General features: G+C 43.0%; 3 protein-coding genes across 3 annotated transcripts; all 3 read right to left on the reverse strand.

Annotated features, from left to right (window-relative positions):
• Window positions 1-523: 523 nt before the first annotated feature.
• LOC135363107 (rho GTPase-activating protein 20-like) lies at window positions 524-6,143 on the reverse strand. The gene is made up of 3 exons (XM_064583795.1): window positions 4,490-6,143; window positions 2,946-3,107; window positions 524-1,440 (listed from the first exon to the last, which is right to left on the reverse strand). The coding sequence occupies exons 1-3, from the start codon at window positions 4,529-4,531 to the stop codon at window positions 1,327-1,329; spliced, it is 318 nt and encodes a 105-aa protein (XP_064439865.1). The 5' UTR covers window positions 4,532-6,143; the 3' UTR covers window positions 524-1,326.
• Window positions 6,144-8,414: 2,271 nt separating this feature from the next.
• LOC135363108 (rho GTPase-activating protein 20-like) lies at window positions 8,415-14,615 on the reverse strand. The gene is made up of 5 exons (XM_064583796.1): window positions 14,389-14,615; window positions 12,640-12,751; window positions 11,627-11,802; window positions 10,078-10,239; window positions 8,415-8,537 (listed from the first exon to the last, which is right to left on the reverse strand). Exons 1-5 carry the CDS (start codon window positions 14,482-14,484, stop codon window positions 8,424-8,426), a joined length of 660 nt encoding a protein of 219 aa, XP_064439866.1. The 5' UTR covers window positions 14,485-14,615; the 3' UTR covers window positions 8,415-8,423.
• A 71-nt stretch (window positions 14,616-14,686) lies between these two features.
• LOC135363109 (rho GTPase-activating protein 20-like) lies at window positions 14,687-19,800 on the reverse strand. Its single transcript, XM_064583797.1, has 4 exons — window positions 19,700-19,800; window positions 18,285-18,460; window positions 16,735-16,896; window positions 14,687-15,216 (listed from the first exon to the last, which is right to left on the reverse strand). The coding sequence occupies exons 1-4, from the start codon at window positions 19,728-19,730 to the stop codon at window positions 15,103-15,105; spliced, it is 483 nt and encodes a 160-aa protein (XP_064439867.1). The 5' UTR covers window positions 19,731-19,800; the 3' UTR covers window positions 14,687-15,102.
• Window positions 19,801-22,109: the final 2,309 nt, after the last annotated feature.

Consider the following 22,109-nt stretch of genomic DNA (forward strand, 5'->3'; position numbering starts at 1 on the left):
TGCTGGCTCTCTCTGTGTGAGCTTGGGGAAGACCTGTCATCTTATTAGGATATTCTGGAATCTCTTGCTAGTTTCCATATGACGTAGCAGAGGTGAAATAGTAGCTGAGTACTTTTCTAGATGAGCCACAATTGGCAGAGGAAGGCCAATGTGTTTGGAGGCATGGGGGCTCATATTGCCCAGGCCACCCAGGATGTGCCAGTGATGACCGGAGGAGCTGGCTGTTGTCGCCATTGTGTAGTGAGGAAACCATGGCTTTGCCCAAGGTTACGAGTCCCTCAGGGATTAGGCTGAGAGTTGAACCTTGACTGGTGAAGTTCCAAAGCCCAGGTTCTTTCCTATCGTATCACACGACTCTTCTCTCTCTCATTTAGTCAGTCTAGTGTTTAGTCTCCTGGAGGGGGAAGAAGTGACTCGACTGCTCCGAGTTTCCCGTTTAACGACACCCCTTCCCAGACCCCGCCAGAGTAGGATAAAGAACTCTCCCACTCCACAGGGGCCTAATGAAAATGTGCACTTCACAAAGTTCCATCCGTCAGAGTTACTACTGCACTTGTCTGGTTCAAAGTAGGGATTCTACCCCCTGGGGGACAAAAATGAGAGCTCTCATTACCTTTCTTATCAAGTTGTCTTCCAATTCCAAGCTGCTGGAATCACGTGGGTAAAGAACACTTGGGGCTATACAAACGGATAAATTATAAGCTGTCATCTGATTGGATGAGGAATGTTGCTCAATGTTGTATAGCACTCCAAAAAGGTATCGCAAGAGAACAACATTTGCTCTTGGCAGCTGGGCTAAAAGCCTAAAGTCAGAAAAACACACTTTTAAATTAGGTAAGTGATCCCACTTAAGAGGTTGGAAAAAGAGACAGGGTACAGGGTACATCCTTGTATATCTAGCACACAACCCGCTCTAGCAGAGTTCCAGGTGAAGGTATACAAAATTGTTGCACTGAATTCAGTTCCTGAGCCAGATAACAACTTCTCTGCTTAGTTAAATGTTTCACAGACTTTTAAGGTCATAGCCCTGGAAGTCAATGCTCTAGCATCTGTCTTGGACCAGGGAATTTCGTCTACCACTTTCATGGATCCAGAAGGGGTAAAATGGCCAAGGAGTCCACATTAATAAGATCAGGAGAAGAACAATAATAGCCCTAAAGCATGCCTCTATTCTGAAGCTGGACCCCATGGGTGTGAAGAATTGAAACTCTTTGGCGTTGGTCATGATTTTAGTAGGCAAAGCTGCAAAACGTAAGCCAATGTTTTCCTGATAGTATGTTGGGTGTATTTTGGAGATGTGACCAGAGTAGAGTAATTATGGCATCATTACCTCTGGGCTGCAGTTATCTTCTCCTCTTTGTTGCCTTGATCAATAACACTGAGCCATTTGTCATAGAGATCGGATAAAAATATACTTCCTTGGATATTTCTAAGAAAGTCCTTATGGAGATAAAAAAATATGTATATATATTGTAGAAAATATTTATTGGAAATATTCCAGAGAAAATATGTAGTTAAAAAATTCAGTTCAGTCCCCACTTCCTTCACAGATACCCAAACTGGGACCCACACGGAGCTCGGCTCCGACTTTCCATTGACTTGCTCACGCGGGAGCAGGTGCTTGGATTTTCTCCCGCTAAAACTTAGAGGCATAAAAGCAGAGCTTAGCCTGTGGTGGAAATGAAGATAAAGCTCCCTTCTATCATCTGGAACTTATTTTGTGTGAGTGCTTTTTTTTTTGCAAAGTACCACAAACTGACAGGGTCTGGCTATAGACTATCCTAAATCCTATTAGCTTCCTGGACAGAAATACACATACCCATGTTGCTTGTTTTAGACAAGGTGCTAACTCTTAACTCTAGCAAGAAAAGGCCTGAAACAATCAAAACACAAACAGGTGGGCTCTTGCACACATATTAGGAAAGAACTAGGTCTTCTCACTCGGGGTATGCGTGCTCCCTGGAAGAAAGCTACTCTCACAATTGCTTCATTCTTCCTTTTCTTAACTGTCTAAAAGTCGAGAGTCTAATGGCAGACTCACTGTGGTCCTGAGGATAGATTCATTTCTAGTTTAGGACAATTGTCCAGTTAGTTTGCCATGATATTATCAAGGCCAAGGTTGCAGAGTCTGATTCTCCACCAAGATCCGTCAACTTCAGGAAGAGAAAACTTTAGAAATGTCTAAGCACCATACCCACAAGTGCACACCCTCTTCCTAGTCGGTGCTGATAACACAGAATCAGGAAGGAACCTCCTAACTCTTGCTAAAAAATCGATTCCATGTGTGCACCTTACAGAGGGCAACGCTCACCTTGCTACCTAGTGTATCATCATTCTTCTCCTGTCTCCCAATGCCTACATGTATATTACTACTGGATATCACTATGGCCCCAGAGTAGGAGTGGTTACCTAAGTCATTTGCTATTTATCCCATCTTCGAACATTAACGGGGGACAAGGGAAGACCAAATGTGACTGAGATTCAAAGACTGTACTCATTACTACATTAACATAGGGTTGTTCAGAGCTGTTAATTAGTGCCAAAGTGGATGGATTAAATTTTTTCCCTGCTCCATTTCTTTTGGAAACTTTGCCATCATTAGCAGGGTGGTGAGGATGTCTGCTTCGGTAAACAGTGTGTTTGTGTCAGTGCGTATTTTGAAATTTATTATCATGACTAGTAGTCATTTCAGTATTAGTATTTTGCATGGAGACTTCAGGAGTGGAGGTGGGGAGGGCGGTGTGTAGTGAAAACAGAAAGTATTTCTAACACATGGGGCTTTTAACTCCTAAAGTAGCTTCCTTAAATTTTGATTTTGTCAAGCATTTTCAGCTTGTCAGGTTCTTAATCTATTATGCCCATTACAGTTCTTGAGCAGTCATGATGAAGGAAACCAATCATAGCTTCAGTTACTCACGTGTGGATAATGCTAGAACCTTCCCTACCTTTAAGACGGATGCGACCACATGAACAGATTCACTGTACGGGTTCACTTTGACCCCAGAATTTAGTTTTTTCTTTAGGACTCTGCAGGATTTTATATTGGCTGATTTGCGGAAGACGCCTTCTGTGAGTGGCCCTTTTTGATTAATAAAGGAAAGCATATCCTGTAGGAAGAAAAGAAAAGTATATGGCATCTCATATCCACAAACGCAGAGCACAAGCTTGCCTCCGTTTTGAAAGAGGAGGGGAATGTAATGGTACACTGTTTTTGAGCTGGAAGGACTAAAGTCAATTTAGATTTTTTTTTTTTCAGTGTCTCTCTATATACTTTCTACCGAAATATCTATTTTACAGTCATACACTCAAACATTTTAAACACTTCTTTTAATCAGATTTTCCTTTCCACTGAGTTTCCACTTTTAAATCAAACTTTTCTGCTTCAAAGCCTTTGGGGAATCACCATCTGTTTCCTACTTTAGCATTTTTTTCTAATTATTCCCTACATAGATGCTCTTCCCCAAGTATGGAAGTCTATTTAGGAAATACTCATTTCCCATTTGTTTATTTCTCTTTAAGTGACTCTATACTCCTTTCCTACTTGTTCTATTTCCTTCCCTCTTTTAAAGTCAGGCTCAGAAACTCTCTTCTCCTTCTCTGATTACCCTCCCTTCTCATGAGTCTTTCATTGTCTTTTGCTCTATCTTCATGTCCTCTCCCTGCTGTGTAGAAACTTAATAAGGGCTGGACTCAGGGAATCCAACGGATCTGAAGTCTATTATGCTACTTATCTATTGTGTGAGCTGGGGCACACACATCCTGTACTGAGGCTTTTCTGATTCGTTTAGGCAGTGCGGAGGATGATAATCCTAGCTAGCCCCTAAATATGCTGTGATGCATGGACCTGGGGTAGTAGCTAGCAGGTAACATGCTAGCTAAGGTGATATATTTCTTCATAGCTAGCAGAACGTTCCCTACATACCGTACAGTGCTTGCAGAGATACCGAATACTCAGTGAATGTACACACTGACAATTCACTACAGCAGTTTGAGATAACACGGGCCAAACTCTGTGGCTTTCATTTGACATACTCTGTTAGGATTAACAGATTCCTATTTGCCAGAGGATGAGTCTATGCTCGTGTCAGATGTTTACAGTTGTTAGACTGAGTAGACTCTGCTGAAGGAGACTTGAGACTCATGTGAGCAGGAAGGCAATGAAGGGAGAGTGTGAAGATGAGGTGGACTCTCAGAGACTCACATACACAGAGTCCATTTTGACTGATCTGAACAGGCCTCCATGGGTCTTTGTGGAAACAAGACAGAAGTGGAATGGACAAGAATGTCTTTTCCTTTTGTATTTGCCTCATGAGTCTGCTGGACCTAAATCAGATTCTGTTCTTTGAAATAACAGTAACAGAGCTTCTCTGCCAAAGCCAGGGACTATGTAATGACTTCTCCATTTGGGGATAGATTTGGATGAGGACGCTTGGCCTTTCAGTTTCCGCTCCTCAGGAGGGCTATAGAAGACCAAAAGGAGATGACCTACCAGAATTGGAAAGGGCAGGTTGTCTTTATCACAGATATCCATGAGGGAAACTCCAAAGAGCTGTCCTGGCTTTGCGGAAGGTGGGGCTGTGCACTGGGTGAGCTGGCAAGTGCGGGAGCCCCACCAAAAGGCCCTGTCTCTGAAAAAATGGCTTTTCACAGTCTTCCGGCCGGAGTCTAAGAAGAAGAGAGAGTACTAGTAGTAGTAGTTGTTGTTTAATACGCTGAACCTTCTTTTTCCTTTTTTTTTTTTTTTTTTTACAGATTTTATTCATATTTTGACAGAGGGAGAGAGACAACGAGAGAGGGAACACAAGCAGGGGGAGGGGGAGAGGGAGAAGCAGGCTTCCCTCAGAGCAGGGAGCCCAACGCGGGGGTCGATTCCAGGACCCCCGGATCATGACCTGAGCTGAAGGCAGACACTTAACAACTGAGCCACCCATGTGCTCCAGGCTCATCTTAATTCCTAATGACTTGTATTTTCCTATAGATTTCCTCAAAGCAATGTGGTAAGCATCATAAAACCAAGAAATGTCAGAAATATGGAGGGATTGATGATACGTGTCTCCAGGTTCTGAATCGAAAGTCTACCTTCTAAGGTGGACTGCTGCCAGGTAGCTGTGATTAGCTAGGCTCAAATCATACTACCTCTGGTGTCAGGAGCACTTCTGCTACTCCTATTAATGGGTTTTTCTTGGATTACATCCATCATCTTATAGAGTGTTTACCACAATTCTAAGATTTAGACATTATTTTTACCTACATTTTAGAGATGAATAAACTGATGCTGAGCTGGAATAACTGGCCAAATATAATATAGCTGGGAAATGGGGGCATAGGAATTTACACTCTGGAGAGGTTGTTTGACATCAAGTCAAGTCCTTTTTTCTCAATGATGCCCAGTTCTTTTCAACCCGATTCAAAGGGCACTGGATTCCTGTGGTGCCTCAAGAGCCCCTGAGCCAAAAGAGGAGGGAGGGGAAGAAAGGCCCTTGCTCTGGATTCAACCAGAGCACATCTAATATACATAAATATATATGTTATGATTATATATTTATATAGAATAAGTATCTAATTATATATTATATATATATAACTACATATATATGTATGATGTTATATATATATGTGTATATATAGAGAGAGAGAGAGAGAACCCATTTAGAATTTTGTTAGAAAAAATTCCCAAACACTGTAGCATACCATGAAGTGTCCTAATGCCCTTATGATCTACACTAGAAACTTCTTTAAGTCAGACATCTCATCTTGTCCTTTCTTTGGTCTCACAACAGTGTGGAACCTCCCCCGACCAGTGAGCCAGCCTTCGGAAGAAGGAGCCCATGGAAATCCTTGCCCTGGCGATGCTCTGGGCTCCAGAACAGCTCTGTCTAAGCATCTCCCATGACCCCTGGCAACCTTGCTGTCTGCTTCTCACTAAAGCCAATTAAAATACTCCCGGTACCTGCAGCCTTCTCGCTGTTACCACGACTCATTGAGTTCTCGCCCAAGAGGGAAGTGATGTCTTCTCCAAATATCCTGAGGCAATTTTCAATGAGAAATTGTACAAGACAAATCTGTAACACAAAAAGACAAGAATGGGGTGCTCTTTTCCATAGGGCATAGTTATAAATCACATTTTGTATACAGACCTTGGATCTAAGAAAAAATGGGAAGGACTTCTCAGAAAAATTCAGAGTTGATAAAAATACGTAGAAACCAGGGGCGCCTGGGTGGCTCAGTCGGTTAAGCGTCTGCGTTCGGCTCAGGTCATAATCCCAGGGTGCTGGGATCAGCCCTACATCGGGCTCCCTGCTCAGCGGGAAGCCTGCTTCTCCCTCTCCCACTCCCCCTGCTTGTGTTCCCTCTCTCGCTGTGTCTCTTTCAGTCAAGTAAATAAATAAAAGTTTAAAAAAAAACACAAAAAAACAGAAACACATAGAAACCAGAGTTCTCTCAGAAATAACTTAGAGTGATACTTTCCCGTGTACTTTGGGTACACATTTTAAAATACTGCCCATCGGTGGGCTAAAGTTATAATGCGTGACCTAGTTTAAGAGCTAACATTTTGGGATCAGTGGTTATGTCTTTAAGCCTAGGATAAATTTCGGGGCCCCTCAGTTGGGCGTCTGACTCTTGATTGTGGCGCAGATCACGATCTCACGGTGGTGCGATGCAGCCCCACATGGAGCCAACTTTGGGCTCCGTGCTCAGCGGGGAATGGGCTTGGGCTTCTCCCTCTCCCTCTCCCTCTTCTTCTGCCCCTGCCCCGCTCACGCTCTCTCTTTCCCTCTCTCAAATAAATACATATCAAAAAATAAATAAAACAAGGATAATTTTCAAAGTAGCCTACCTTATTAAAGTTTACTTATTTTTTGCTTTTAAATTTTGTTTTCAGTTTTACTGAGCTGTAACTGATGTATACCATCTTATGAAACTTTATAAAGTATGAATGACAACTTAAGAAAACCATTTCTTAAATGAAGAAGTATCATAAAGTTGGGAAGCAGGGATTTTGGTGGGGTTGTGAGGGAAAACCCACACAGCAGGAGAGAAAACGTATCTGTCTGTCTAACTTCAGTCCCTTCTCACGCATTGCTTTGCCTCATGCTCGCTCTCTCTGGGTGAGCTTGGGGAAGACCTGTCATCTTATTAGGATATTCTGGAATCTCTTGCTAGTTTCCATATGACGTAGCAGAGGTGAAATAGTAGCCGAGTACTTTTCTAGATGAGCCACAATTGGCAGAGGAAGGCCAATGTGTTTGGAGGCATGGGGGCTCATATTGCCCAAGCCACCCAGGATGTGCCAGTGATGACTAGAGGAGCTGGCTGTTGTCGCCATTGTGTAGTGAGGAAACCATGGCTTTGCCCAAGGTTACGAGTCCCTCAGGGATTAGGCTGAGAGTTGAACCTTGACTGGTGAAGCTCCAAAGCCCAGGTTCTTTTCTATCGTATCACATGACTCTTCTCTCTCTCCTTTAGTCAGTCTAGTGTTTAGTCTCCTGGAGGGGGAAGAAGTGACTCGACTGCTCCGAGTTTCCCATTTAACGACACCCCTTCCCAGACCCCGCCAGAGTAGCTTAAAGAACTCTGCCACTCCACAGGGGCCTAATGAAAATGTGCACTTGACAAAGTTCCATCCGTCAGAGTTACTACTGCACATGTCCGGTTCAAAGTAGGGATTCTACCCCCTGGGGGACAAAAATGAGAGCTCTCATTACCTTTTTTATCAAGTTGTCTTCCAGTTCCAAGGTGCCGAAATCAGGTGGGTAAAGAACGCTTGGGGCTATACAAACGGATAAATTATAAGCTGTCATCTGATTGGATGAGGAATGTTGCTCAATGTTGTATAGCACTCCAAAAAGGTATCGCAAGAGAACAACATTTGCTCTTGGCAGCTGGGCTAAAAGCCTAAGGTCAGAAAAACACACTTTTAAATTAGGCAAGTGATTCCACTTAGGAGGTTGGAAAAACAGAGACAGGGAACAGAATACATCCTTGTATATCTAGCACACAACCCGCTCTAGCAGAGTTCCAGGCATGAATGTAGACAAAATTGTTGCACTGAATTCAGTCCCTGAGCCAGATAAACACTTCTCTGGTTAGTTAAATGTTTGACAGACTTTTAAGGTCATAGCCCTGGCAGTTGATGCTCTTGCATGTGTCTTGAACCAGGGAATTTTGTCTATCAGTTTCAAGGATCCAGAAGGTGTCAAATGGCCAAGGAGTCCAGATTAATAAGATCAGGAGAAGAACAATAATAGCCCTAAAGCGTGCCTCTATTCTGAAGTTGGGCCCCATGGGTGTGAAGAATTGAAACTCTTTGGCGTTGGTCATGATTATAGTGGGCAAAGCTGCAAAACGTAAGCCAATGTTTTCCTAATAGTATGTTGGCTGTATTTTGGAGATGTGACCAGAGTAGAGTAATTATGGCATCATTACCTCTGGGCTGCAGTTATCTTCTCCTCTTTGTTGCCTTGATCAATAACACCGAGCCATTTGTCATAGAGGTCAGATAAAAATATACTTCCGTGGATATTTCTAAGAAAATCCTTAGGGAGATAAAAAAAAAATATATATATATATATATATATACATAAATATAAACTATAGAAACTATGTATTGGAAATATTCCAGAGAAAATATGTAGTTAAAAAATTCAGTTCAGCCCCCACTTCCTTCACAGATACCCAAACTGGGACCCACACGGAGCTCGGCTCTGACTTTCCATTGACTTGCACACGCAGGAGCAGGTGCTTGGATTTTCTCCCGCTAAAACTTAGAGGCATAAAAGCAGAGCTTAGCCTGTGGTGGAAATGAAGATAAAGCTCCCTTCTATCATCTGGAACTTATTTTGTGTGAGTGCTTTTTTTTTTGTAAAGTACCACAAACTGACAGGGTCTGGCTATAGACCATCCTAAATCCTATTAGCTTCCTGGACAGAAATACACATACCCATGTTGCTTGTTTTAGACAAGGTGCTAGCTCTTAACTCTAGCAAGAAAAGGCCTGAAACAATCAAAACACAAACAGGTGGGCTCTTGCACACATATTAGGAAAGAACTAGGTCTTCTCACTCGGGGTATGTGTGCTCCCTGGAAGAAAGCTACTCGCACAATTGCTTCATTCTTCCTTTTCTTAACTGTCTAAAAGTCGAGAGTCTAATGGCAGACTCACTGTGGTCCTGAGGATAGATTCATTTCTAGTTTAGGCCAATTGTCCAGTTAGTTTGCCATGATATTATCAAGGCCAAGGTCGCAGAGTCTGATTCTCCACCAAGATCCGTCAACTTCAGGAAGAGAAAACTTTAGAAATGTCTAAGCACTCTCCCCACAAGTGCTCACCCTCTTCCTAGTCGGTGCTTATAACACGGAATCAGGAAAGAACCTCCTAACTCTTGCTAGAAAATCGATTCCATGTGTGCACCTTACAGAGGGCAACACTCATCTTGCTACCTAGTGTATCATCATTCTTCTCCTGTCTCCTGATGCCTGTATGTATATTACTACTGGATATCACTATGGCCCCAGTGTAGGAGTGGTTACCTAAGACATTTCTGGACCTTGCTATTGATCCCATCTTCGAACATTAACGGGGGACAAGGGAAGACCAAATGTGACTGAGATTCTACGACTGTAGTCATTACTACGTTAACATAGGGTTGTTCAGAGCTGTTCATAAGTGCCAAGGTGGATGGATTAAATTCTTTCCCTGTTCTATTTCTTTGGGAAAGTTTGCCTTCATTAGGAGGGGGGTGAGGATGTTTTCATGGGTAAACTGTGTGTATGTATCGGTGCGTATTTCGAAATTTATTATCATGACTAGTAGTCATTTCAGTATTAGTATTTTGCATGGAGTCTTTAGGAGTGAAGGTGGGGAGGGCGGTGTGTAGTGAAAAGAGAAAGTATTTCTAACACATGGGGCTTTTAACTCCTAAAGTCGCTTCCTTAAATTTTGCTTTTGTTAAGCGTTTTTCAGCTTGTCAGGTTCTTAATCTATTATGCCCATTATTGTTCTTGAGCAGTCTTGATGAAGGACACCAGTCATAGCTTCAGTTACTCGTGTGTAGATACTGCTAGAACCTTCCCTACCTTTAAGACGGATGCGACCACATGAACAGATTCGCTGTATGGGTTCACTTTGACCCCAGAATTCAGTTTTTCCTTTAGGACATGGCAGGATTTTATATTGGCTGAGTTTCTGAATATGCCTTCTGTGAGGGGCCCTTTTTCATTAATAAAGGAAAGCATACCCTGTAGGAAGAAAAGCAAAGTATATGGCATCTCATATCCACAAACGCAGAGCACAAGCTTGCCTCCGTTTTGAAAGAGGAGGGGAATGTACTGGTACACTGTTTTAGAGCGGGAAGGACCAAAGTCGATTTAGATTGTTTTTTTTTCAGTGTCTCTCTATATACTTTCTACCCAAATATCCATTTTACAGTCATACACTGAAACAATTTAAACAGTTCTTTTAATCAGATTTTCCTTTCCATTGAGTTTCCACTCTTAAATCAAACTTCTATGCTTCAAGGCCTTTGCGGAATCACCATCTGTTTCCTACTTTACCATTCTTTTCTCATTATTCCCTTATGTAGATGCTCTTCCCCAAATATGGAAGTCTATTTAGCGAATACTCATTTCCCATTTGTTTATTTTTCTTTAAGTGACTCTATACTCCTTTCCTACTTGTTCTATTTCCTTCCCTCTTTTAAAGTCAGGCCCAGAAAGTCTCTTCTCTTTCTCTGATTACCCTCCCTTCTCATGAGTCTTAAATTCTCTTTTGCTCTATCTTCACGTCCTCTCTCTGCTGTGTAGAATCTTAATAAGGGCTGGACTCAGGGAATAAAATGGATCTGAAGTCTATTATGCTACTTATCTATTGTGTGAGCTCGGGCACATACATCCTGTACTGAGGCTTTTCTGAATCGGTTAGGAAGTGTGGAGGATGATAATCCTAGCTAGCTCCTAAATTTGCTGTGATGCATGGACCTGGGGTAGTAGCTAGCAGGTAACAAAGTACCTAATATGATACATTTCTTCATAGCTAGGAGAACGTTCCCTACATCCCGTACAGTGCTTGCAGAGACACCGAATACTCAGTGAAGGTCCACACTGACAATTCACTACAGCAGTTTGAGATAAAACAGGCCAAACTCTGTGGCTTTCATTTGATATATTCTGTTAGGATTAACAGATTCCTATTTGCCAGAGGATGAGTCCATGCTCATGTCAGATGTTTGCAGTTGTTAGACTGAGTAGACTCCACTGAAGGAGACTTGAGACTCATGTGAGTGCAGGAAGGCAATGAAGGGAGAGTGTGAAGATGAGGTGGACTCTCAGAGACTCACATACACAGAGTCCTTTTTGACTGATCTGAACAGGCTTCGGTGGGTCTTTGTGGAAACAAGACCCATGTGGAATGGATAAGAAAGTCTTTTCCTGTTGTATTAGCCTCACGACTCTGCTGGACCTAAGTCAGATTCTGTTCCTTGAAATAACAGTAACAGAGCTTCTCAGCCAAAGCCAAGGGCTGTCTAATGACTTCTCCATTTGGGGATAGATTTGGATGAGGACACGTGGCCTCTCAGAGTTTCCCCTCCTCAGGAGGGCTGTAGAAGACCAAAAGGAGATGACCTACCAGAATTGGGAAGGGCAAGTTGTCTTTATCACACACATCCATGAGGGAAACTCCAAAGAGCTGTCCTGGCTTTGCGGAAGGTGGGGCTGTGCACTGGGTGTGCTGGGAAGTGCCGGAGCCCCACCAAAAGGCCCTGTCTCTGAAAAAATGGCTTTTCACAGTCTTCCGACCGGAGTCTAAGGAAGAAGAGAGAGTACTAGTAGTAGTAGTTGTTGTTTAATACGCTGAACCTTCTTTTTCCTTTTTTTTTTTTTTTACACATTTTATTTATATTTTGACAGAGGGAGAGAGACAACGAGAGAGGGAACACAAACAGGGGGAGGGGCAGAGGGAGAAGCAGGCTTCCCTCGGAGCAGGGAGGCCGATGCGGGGCTCGATCCCAGGACCCCGGGATCATGACCTGAGCTGAAGGCAGACGCTTAATGACTGAGCCACCCAGGCGCCCCAGACTCATCTTAATTCCTGATGACTTGTATTTTCCTAAAGATTTCCTCAAAGCAATGTGGTAAGCATCATAAAACCAAGAAATGTCAGAAATATGGAGGGATTGATGATACGTGTCTCCAGGTTCTGAATCGAAAGTCTACCTTCTAAGGTGGACTGCTGCCAGGTAGCTGTGATTAGCTAGGCTCAAATCGTACTAGCTCTACTCTCAGGGGCACTTCTCCTAGTCCTATTAATGGCTTTTTGTGGATTCCATCCATCATCTTATTTAGTGTTTACCACAATTCTAAGATTTAGACATTATTTTATCTACATTTTAGAGATCAATAAACTGATGCTGAGCTAGAAAAACTGATCAAAGGTAACATAGCTGGTAAATGGGGGCACAGGACTTTACACTCTGGAGAGGTTTCTTGACATCAAGTCAGCCTTCGGAAGAAGGAGCCCATGGAAATCCTTGCCCTGGCGATGCTCTGGGCTCCAGAACAGCTCTGTCTAAGCATCTCCCATGACCCCTGGTAACCTTGCTATCTGCTTCTCACTAAAGCCAATTAAATTACTCCCGGTACCTGCAGCCTTCTCGCTGTTACCACGACTCATTGAGTTCTCGCCCAAGAGGGAAGTGATGTCTTCTCCAAATATCCTGAGGCAATTTTCAATGAGAAATTGTACAAGACATATCTGTAACACAAAAAGACAAGAATGGGGTGCTCTTTTCCATAGGGCATAGTTATAAATCACATTTTGTATACAGACCTTGGATCTAAGAAAAAATGGGAAGGACTTCTCAGAAAAATTCAGAGTTGATAAAAATATGTAGAAACCAGGGGCGCCTGGGTGGCTCAGTTGGTTAAGCGTCTGCGTTCGGCTCAGGTCATAATCCCAGGGTGCTGGGATCAGCCCTACATCAGGCTCCCTGCTCAGCGTGAAGCCTGCTTCTCCGTCTCCCACTCCCCCTGCTTGTGTTCCGTCTCTCGCTGTGTCTCTCTCAGTCAAGTAAATAAATAAAAGTTTAAAGAAAAAACAAAAAAACCCAAAAACACATAGAAACCAGAGTTCTTTCTGAAATAACTTAGAAAGAGTGATACTTTCCCGTGTACTTTGGATACACATTTTAAAATACTGCTCATCAGTGGGCTAAAGTTATAATGCGTGGCCTAGTTTAAGAGCTAACATTTTGGGATCAGTGGTTACATCTTTAAGCCTAGGATAAATTTCTGGGCCCCTCAGTTGGGCGTCTGACTCTTGATTTCGGCGCAGATCACGATGTCATGGTGGTGAGATCCAGCCGCACATGGAGCTAACTTTGGGCTCCGTGTTCAGCGGGGAATCGGCTTGGGCTTCTCCCTCTCCCTCTTCCTCTGCCCCTGCCCCACTCATGGTCTCTCTTTCCATCTCTTAAATAAATACATATCAAAAAATAAATAAAACTAGGATAATTTTCAAAGTAGCCTACCTTATTAAAGTTTACTTATTTTTTGTTTTTAAATTTTGTTTCCAGTTTTATTGAGCTGTAACTGATGTATAACATCTTATGAAACTTAATGAAGTATGAACAAAAACTTAAAACCATTTCTTAAATGAAGAAGTATCTTAAAGTTGGGAAGCAGGGATTTTGGTGCGGTTGTGAGGGAAAACCCACACAGCTGGAGAGAAAACGTATCTGTCTGTCTAACTTCAGTCCATTCTCACGCATTGCTTTGCCTCATACTGTCTCTCTTGGTGAGCTTGGGGAAGACCTGTCATCTTATTAGGATATTCTGGAATCTCTTCCTAGTTTCCGTATGATGTAGCAGAGGTGAAATAGTAGCCGAGTACTTTTCTAGATGAGCCACAATTGGCAGAGGAAGGCCAATGTGTTTGGAGGCATGGGGGCTCATATTGCCCAAACCACCCAGGATGTGCCAGTGATGACCGGAGGAGCTGGCTGTTGTCGCCATTGTGCAGTGAGGAAACCATGGCTTTGCCCAAGGTTACGAGTCCCTCAGGGATTAGGCTGAGAGTTGAACCTTGACTGGTGAAGCTCCAAAGCCCAGGTTCTTTTCTATCGTATCACACGACTCTTCTATCTCTTTTTTAGTCAGTCTAGGTTTAGTCTCCTGGAGAGGGAAGAAGTGACTCGACCACTCTGAGTTTCCCGTTTAACGACACCCCTTTCCAGACCCCGCCAGAGTAGCATAAAGAACTCTGCCATTCCACAGGGGCCTAATGAAAATGTGCAGTTCACAAAGTTCCATCCGTCAGAGTTACTACTGCACATGTCCGGTTCAAAGAAGGGATTCTACCCCCTGGGGGACAAGAATGAGACCTCTCATTACCTTTTTTATCATGTTGTCTTCCAATTCCAAGCTTTCGGAATCAGGTGGGTAAAGAACGCATGGGGCTATACAAACGGATAAATTATAAGCTTTCATCTGATTGGATGACGAATGTTGCTCAATGTTGTATAGCACTCCAAAAAGGTATCGCAAGAGAACAACATTTGCTCTTGGCAGCTGGGCTAAAAGCCTAAGGTCAGAAAAACACACTTTTAAATTAGGCAAGTGATTCCACTTAGGAGGTTGGAAAAACAGAGACAGGGAACAGGATACATCCTTGTATATCTAGCACACAACCCGCTCTAGCAGCGTTCCAGGCATGGATGTATACAAAATTGTTGCACTGAATTCAGTTCCTGAGCCAGATACACACTTGCCTGGTTGGTTAAATGTCTGACAGACTTTTAAGGTCATAGCCCTGGCAGTTGTTGCTCTTGATCTGTCTTGGACCAGGGAATTTTGTCTACCAGTTTCATGGATCCAGAAGGTGTAAAACGGCCAAGGAGTCCACATTAATAAGATCAGGAGAAGAACAATAATAGCCCTAAAGTGTGCCTCTATTCTGAGCTGGCCCCCATGGGCGTGAAGAATTGAAACTCTTTGGCGTTGGTCATGATTATAGAGGGCAAAGCTGCAAAATGTAAGCCAATGTTTTCCTCATAGTATGTTGGGTATTATTTGGAGATGTGAACAGAGTAGAGTAATTATGCATCGTTACCTCCGGGCTGCCGTTATCATCTCCTCTTTGTTGCCTTGATCAATAACACCGAGCCATTTGTCATAGAGATCAGATAAAAATATACTTCCTTGGATATTTCTCAGAAAGTCCTTAGGGAGATAAAAAAAAATATGTGTATATATTATAGAAAATATGTATTGGAAATATTCTAGAGAAAATATGTAGTTAAAAAATTCAGTTCAGCCCCCACCTCCTTCACAGATACCCAAAGTGGGACCCACACGGAGCTCGGCTCTGACTCTCCATTGACTTGCACACGCAGGAGCAGGTGCTTGGATTTTCTCCCGCTAAAACTTAGAGGCATAAAAGCAGAGCTTAGCCTGTGGTGGAAATGAAGATAAAGCTCCCTTGTATCATCTGGAACTTATTTTGTATGTGTGCTTTTTTTGCAAAGTACCACAAACTGACAGCGTCTGGCTATAGACCATCCTAAATCCTATTAGCTTCTTGGACAGAAATACACATACCCATGTTGCTTGTTTTAGGCACAGTGCTAGCTCTTAATTCTAGCAAGAAAAGGCCTGAAACAATCAAAACACAAACAGGTGGGCTCTGGCACACATATTAGGAAAGAACTAGGTCTTCTCACTCGGGGTATACGTGCTCCCTGGAAGAGAGCTATTCTCACAATTGCTTCATTCTTCCTTTTCTTAACTGTCTAAAAGTCGAGAGTCCAATGGCAGACTCACTGTGGTCCTGAGGATAGATTCATTTCTAGTTTAGGACAATTGTCCAGTTAGTTTGCCATGATAGTATCAAGGCCAAGGTTGCAGAGTCTGATTCTCCACCAAGATCCGTCAACTTCAAGAAGAGAAAAGTTTAGAAATGTCTAAGCAGTCTCCCCACAAGTGCTCACCCTCTTCCTAGTCGGTGCTTATAACACGGAATCAGGAAAGAACCTCCTAACTCTTGCTAGAAAATGGATTCCATGTGTACACCTCACAGAGGGCAACACTCATCTTGCTACCTAGTGTATCATCATTCCTCTCCTGTCTCCTGATGCCTATATGTATATTACTACTGGATATCACTATGACCGCAGTGTAGGAGTGGTTACCTAAGTCATTTCTGGACTTTGCTATTGATCCCATCTTCGAACATTAACGGGGGACAAGGGAAGACCAAATGTGACTGAGATTCTACGACTGTAGTCATTACTACGTTAACATAGGGTTGTTCAGAGCTGTACATAAGTGCCAAGGTGGATGGATTAAATTCTTTCCCTGTTCTATTTCTTTTGGAAAGTTTGCCTTCATTAGGAGGGCGGTGAGGATGTTTGCATGGGTAAACTTTGTGTATGTATCGGTGCGTATTTTGAAATTTATTATCATGACTAGTAGTCATTTCAGTATTAGTATTTTGCATGGAGTCTTTAGGAGTGAAAGTGGGGAGGGCGGTGTGTAGTGAAAACAAAGGATTTCTAATACATGGGGCTTTTAACTCCTAAAGTAGCTTCCTTAAATTTTGATTTTCTCAAGGGTTTTTTAGCTTGTCAGGTTCTTAATCTATTATGCCCTTTATGGTTCTTGAGGAGTCTTGTTGAAGGACTAAAGTGTGCCTCATAGCTTCAGTTACTCGTGTGTGGATAATGGTAGAACCTTCCCTACCTTTAAGACGGATGCGACCACATGAACAGATTCGCTGTACGGGTTCACTTTGACCCCAGAATTTAGTTTCTCCTTTAGGACCATGCAGGATTTTATATTGGCTGATTTGCTGAATATGCCTTCTGTGAGGGGCCCTTTTTGATTAATAAAGGAAAGCATATCCTGTAGGAAGAAAAGAAAAGTATATGGCATCTCATATCCACAAATGCAGAGCACAAGCTTGCCTGCATTTTGAAAGAGCACGGGAATATAATGGTACACTGTTTTAGAGTGGGAAGGAGTAAAGTCAATTTAGATTGGTTTCTTTTTTTCAGTGTCTTTCTATATAGTTTTGACCCAAATATCCATTTTACAATCATACAGTGAAACAGTTTAAAAACTTCTTTTAATCAGATTTTCCTGTCCACTGAGTTTCCACTTTTAAATCAAACTTCTCCGCTTCAAGGCCTTTGGGGAATCACCGTCTGTTTCCTAATTTAGCATTTCTTTCTCATTATTCCCTACATAGATGCTCTTCCCCAAGTATGGAAGTCTATTTAGGGAATACTCATTTCCCATTTGTTTATTTCTCTTTAAGTGACTGTATACTCCATTCCTACTTGTTCTATTTCCTTCCCTGTTTTAAAGTCAGGCTCAGAAACTCTCTTCTCCTTCTCTGATTACCCTCCCTTCTCATGAGTCTTTCATTGTCTTTTGCTGTAACTTCATATCCTTTCCCTGCTGTGTAGAAACTTAATAAGGGCTGGACTCAGGGAATCCAATGGATCTGAAGTCTATTATGCTACTTATCTATTGTGTGAGCTGGGGCACATGCATCCTGTACTGAGGCTTTTCTGATTCCTTTAGGCAGTGCGGAGGATGATAATCCTAGCTAGCCCCTAAATTTCCTGTGATGCAAGGACCTGGGGTAGTAGGTAGCAGGTAACATGCTAGCTAAAATGATACATTTCTTCATAGCTAGCAGAACGTTCCCTACATCCCGCACAGTGCTTGCAGAGACACCGAATACTCAGTGAATGTCCACACTGACAATTCACTACAGCAGTTTGAGATAACACAGGCCAAACTCTGTGGCTTCCATTTGACATACTCTGTTAGGATTAACAGATTCCTATTTGCCAGAGGATGAGTCTATGCTTGTGTCAGATGTTTGCAGTTGTTAGACTGAGTAGACTCCGCTGAAGGAGACTTGAGACTCATGTGAGTGCAGGAAGGCAATGAAGGGAGAGTGTGAAGATGAGGTGGACTCTCAGAGACTCACATACACAGAGTCCATTTTGACTGATCTGAATAAGCCTCGGTGGGTCTTTGTAAAAACAAGACCCAGGTGGAATGGACAAGAATGTCTTTTCCTGTTGTATTTGCCTCATGACTCTGCTGGAACTAAGTCAGATTCTGTTCCTTGAAATAACAGTAACAGAGCTTCTCAGCCAAAACCAGGGGCTGTCTAATGACTACTCCATTTGAGGATAGATTTGGATGAGGACACGTGGCCTCTCAGAGTGTCCCCTCCTCAGGAGGGCTATAGAAGACCAAAGGAGATGACCTACCAGAATTGGGTAGGGAAGGTTGTCTTTATAACACATATCCATGAGCGAAACTCCAAAGAGCTGTACTGGCTTTGCGGAAGGTGGGGCTGTGCACTGGGTGTGCCTACAAGTGCTGCAACCCCGACAAAAGGCCCTGGCTCTGAAAGAACGGCTTGTCACAGTCATAGGGCCGGAGTCTAAGGAAGAAGAGAGAGTATTAGTAGTAGTTGTTGTTTAATACGCTGAGCCTTCATTTCCCTTTTTTTTTTTTTTTTTACAGATTTTATTTATATTTTGACAGAGGGAGAGAGACAGCGAGAGAGGGAACACAAGCAGGGGGAGGGGCAGAGGGAGAAGCAGGCTTCCCTCGGAGCTGGGAGCCCGTTGCGGAGCTCGATCCCAGGACCCCGGGATCATGACCTGAGCTGAAGGCAGACGCTTAATGACTGAGCCACCCAGGCGCCCCAGACTCATCTTAATTCCTGATGACTTGTATTGTCCTAAAGATTTCCTCAAAGCAATGTGGTAAGCATCATAAAACCAAGAAATGTCAGAAATATGGAGGGATTGATGATACGTGTCTCCAGGTTCTGAATCGAAAGTCTACCTTCTAAGGTGGACTGCTGCCAGGTAGCTGTGATTAGCTGGGCTCAAATCGTACTAGCTCTACTCTCAGGGGCACTTCTCCTAGTCCTATTAATGGCTTTTTGTGGATTCCATCCATCATCTTATTTAGTGTTTACCACAATTCTAAGATTTAGACATTATTTTTATCCACATTTTACAGATGTATAAACTGATGCTGAGCTGGAATAACTGGCAAAAGATAATATAGCTGGTAAATGGGGCACAGGACTTTACACTCTGGAGAGGTTTTTTGACATCAAGTCAAGTCCTTTTTTCTCAATGATGCCAGTTCTTTTCAACCCGCTTCAAAGGGCACTGGAATCCTGTGGTGCCTCAAGAGCCCCTGAGCCAAAGGAGGAAGGAGTGGAAGAAAGGCCCCTTGCTCTGGCTTCAACCAGAGCACATCTTATATACATAAATATATATATATATTGATTACATATTTATATAGTATAAGTATCTAATTATATATATATAACTATATATATATGTATGATGTTATACGCATTTAGAATTTTGTTAGAAAAAATTCCCAAACACTGTAGCATACCATGATGAGTCCTAATGCCCTTATGATCTACACTAGAAACTTCTTGAAGTCAGACACCTCATCTTATCCTTTCTTTGGTCTCACAACAGTGTGGAACCTCCCTTGACCTGTGAGCCAGCCTTCGGAAGAAGGAGCCCATGGAAATCCTTGCCCTGGCGATGCTCTGGGCTCCAGAACAGCTCTGTGTAAGCATCTCCCATGACCCCTGGTAACCTTGCTGTCTGCTTCTCACTAAAGCCAATTAAATTTCTCCCGGTACCTGCAGCCTTCTCGCTGTTACCACGACTCATTGAGTTCTCGCCCAAGAGGGAAGTGATGTCTTCTCCAAATATCCTGAGGCAATTTTCAATGAGAAATTGTACAAGACAAATCTGTAACACAAAAAGACAAGAATGGGGTGCTCTTTTCCATAGGGCATAATTATAAATCACATTTTGTATACAGACATTGGATCTAAGAAAAAATGGGAAGGACTTCTCAGAAAAATTCAGAGTTGATAAAAATATGTAGAAACCAGGGGCGCCTGGGTGGCTCAGTCGGTTAAGCGTCTGCGTTCGGCTCAGGTCATAATCCCAGGGTGCTGGGATCAGCCCTATATCGGGCTCCCTGCTCAGCGGGAAGCCTGCTTCTCCCTCTCCCACTCCCCCTGCTTGTGTTCCCTCTCTCGCTGTGTCTCTCTCAGTCAAGTAAATAAATAAAAGTTTAAAAAAAACACAAAAAAACAGAAACACATAGAAACCAGAGTTCTCTCAGAAATAACTTAGAAAGAGTGATACTTTCCCGTGTACTTTGGGTACACATTTTAAACTACTGCCCATCCGTGGGCTAAAGTTATAATACGTGGCCTAGTTTAAGAGCTAACATTTTGGGATCAGTGGTTACGTCTTTAAGCCTAGGATAAATTTCGGGGCCCCTCTGTTGGGCCTCTGACTCTTGATGTCGGCGGAGATCACGATCTCATGGTGGTGAGATCCAGCCCTACATGGAGCCAACTTTGGGCTCCGTGATCAGCGGGGAATGGGCTTGGGCTTCTCCCTCTCCCTCTCCCTCTTCTTCTGCCCCTGCCCCGCTCACGCTCTCTCTTTCCCTCTTTCAAATAAATACATATCAAAATATAAATAAAACAAGGATAATTTTCAAAGTAGCCTACTTATTAAAGTTTACTTATTTTTTGCTTTTAAATTTTGTTTCCAGTTTTACTGAGCTGTAACTGATGTATACCATCTTATGAAACTTTATAAAGTATGAACAAAAACTTAAGAAAACCATTTCTTAAATGAAGAAGTATCGTAAAGTTGGGAAGCAGGGATTTTGGTGGGGTTGTGAGGGAAAACCCACACAGCTGGAGAGAAAACGTATCTGTCTGTCTAACTTCAGTCCCTTCTCACGCATTGCTTTGCCTCATGCTGGCTCTCTCTGGGTGAGCTTGGGGAAGACCTGTCATCTTATTAGGATATTCTGGAATCTCTTGCTAGTTTCTATATGACGTAGCAGAGGTGAAATAGTAGCCGAGTACTTTTCTAGATGAGCCACAATTGGCAGAGGAAGGCCAATGTGTTTGGAGGCATGGGGGCTCATATTGCCCAAGCCACCCAGGATGTGCCAGTGATGACCGGAGGAGCTGGCTGTTGTCGCCATTGTGTAGTGAGGAAACCATGGCTTTGCCCAAGGTTACGAGTCCCTCAGGGATTAGGCTGAGAGTTGAACCTTGACTGGTGAAGCTCCAAAGCCCAGGTTCTTTCCTATCGTATCACATGACTCTTCTCTCTCTCGTTTAGTCAGTCTAGTGTTTAGTCTCCTGGAGGGGGAAGAAGTGACTCGACTGCTCCGAGTTTCCCGTTTAACGACACCCCTTCCCAGACCCCGCCAGAGTAGGATAAAGAACTCTGCCACTCCACAGGGGCCTAATGAAAATGTGCACTTCACAAAGTTCCATCCGTCAGAGTTACTACTGCACATGTCCGGTTCAAAGTAGGGATTCTACCCCCTGGGGGACAAAAATGAGAGCTCTCATTACCTTTCTTATCAAGTTGTCTTCCAATTCCAAGCTGCCGGAATCAGGTGGGTAAAGAACGTTTGGGGCCATACAAACGGATAAATTATAAGCTGTCATCTGATTGGATGAGGAATGTTGCTCAATGTTGTATAGCACTCCAAAAAGGTATCGCAAGAGAACAACATTTGCTCTTGGCAGCTGGGCTAAAAGCCTAAGGTCAGAAAAACACACTTTTAAATTAGGCAAGTGATTCCACTTAGGAGGTTGGAAAAACAGAGACAGGGAACAGGATACATCCTTGTATATCTAGCACACAACCCGCTGTAGCAGAGTTCCATGCATGAATGTAGACAAAATTGTTGCACTGAATTCAGTTCCTGAGCCAGATAAACACTTTTCTGGTTAGTTAAATGTTTGACAGACTTTTAAGGTCATACCCCTGGCAGTTGATGCTCTTGCATGTGTCTTGAACCAGGGAATTTCGTCTACAAGTTTCATGGATCCAGAAGGTGTCAAACGGCCAAGGAGTCCACATTAATAAGATCAGGAGAAGAACAATAATAGCCCTAAAGCGTGCCTCTATTCTGAAGTTGGGCCCCATGGGTGTGAAGAATTGAAACTCTTTGGCGTTGGTCATGATTATAGTGGGCAAAGCTGCAAAACGTAAGCCAAT

This window comes from Mirounga angustirostris, unplaced genomic scaffold, assembly GCF_029215605.1.
Source record: "Mirounga angustirostris isolate CCGP_5_RB_7025 unplaced genomic scaffold, mMirAng1.0.hap1 SCAF_22, whole genome shotgun sequence".
Lineage (NCBI taxonomy): Eukaryota > Metazoa > Chordata > Mammalia > Carnivora > Phocidae > Mirounga > Mirounga angustirostris.

Bases quoted from the DNA above. Each gene is read 5' to 3' on its own strand.
- LOC135363107 (XM_064583795.1), bottom strand. From the start codon at position 4,531: ATGGATATCTGTGATAAAGACAACCTGCCCTTTCCAATTCTG. The intron at 3,108-4,489 runs GTAGGTCATCTC...TTCTTCCTACAG, and splicing joins ACCTGCCCTTTCCAATTCTG to GATATGCTTTCCTTTATTAA. The intron at 1,441-2,945 runs GTAGGGAAGGTT...TATCTCCATAAG, and splicing joins TGGTCGCATCCGTCTTAAAG to GACTTTCTTAGAAATATCCA.
- LOC135363108 (XM_064583796.1), bottom strand. From the start codon at position 14,484: ATGAAAGCTTATAATTTATCCGTTTGTATAGCCCCATGCGTTCTTTAC. The intron at 12,752-14,388 runs GTAATGAGAGGT...TTTGTGTTACAG, and splicing joins AAGACAACATGATAAAAAAG to ATATGTCTTGTACAATTTCT. The intron at 11,803-12,639 runs GTACCGGGAGTA...CTTCTTCCTTAG, and splicing joins TAACAGCGAGAAGGCTGCAG to ACTCCGGTCGGAAGACTGTG.
- LOC135363109 (XM_064583797.1), bottom strand. From the start codon at position 19,730: ATGAGTCGTGGTAACAGCGAGAAGGCTGCAG. The intron at 16,897-18,284 runs GTAGGTCATCTC...TTCTTCCTACAG, and splicing joins ACCTTCCCTACCCAATTCTG to GATATGCTTTCCTTTATTAA. The intron at 15,217-16,734 runs GTAGGGAAGGTT...TATCTCCCTAAG, and splicing joins TGGTCGCATCCGTCTTAAAG to GACTTTCTGAGAAATATCCA.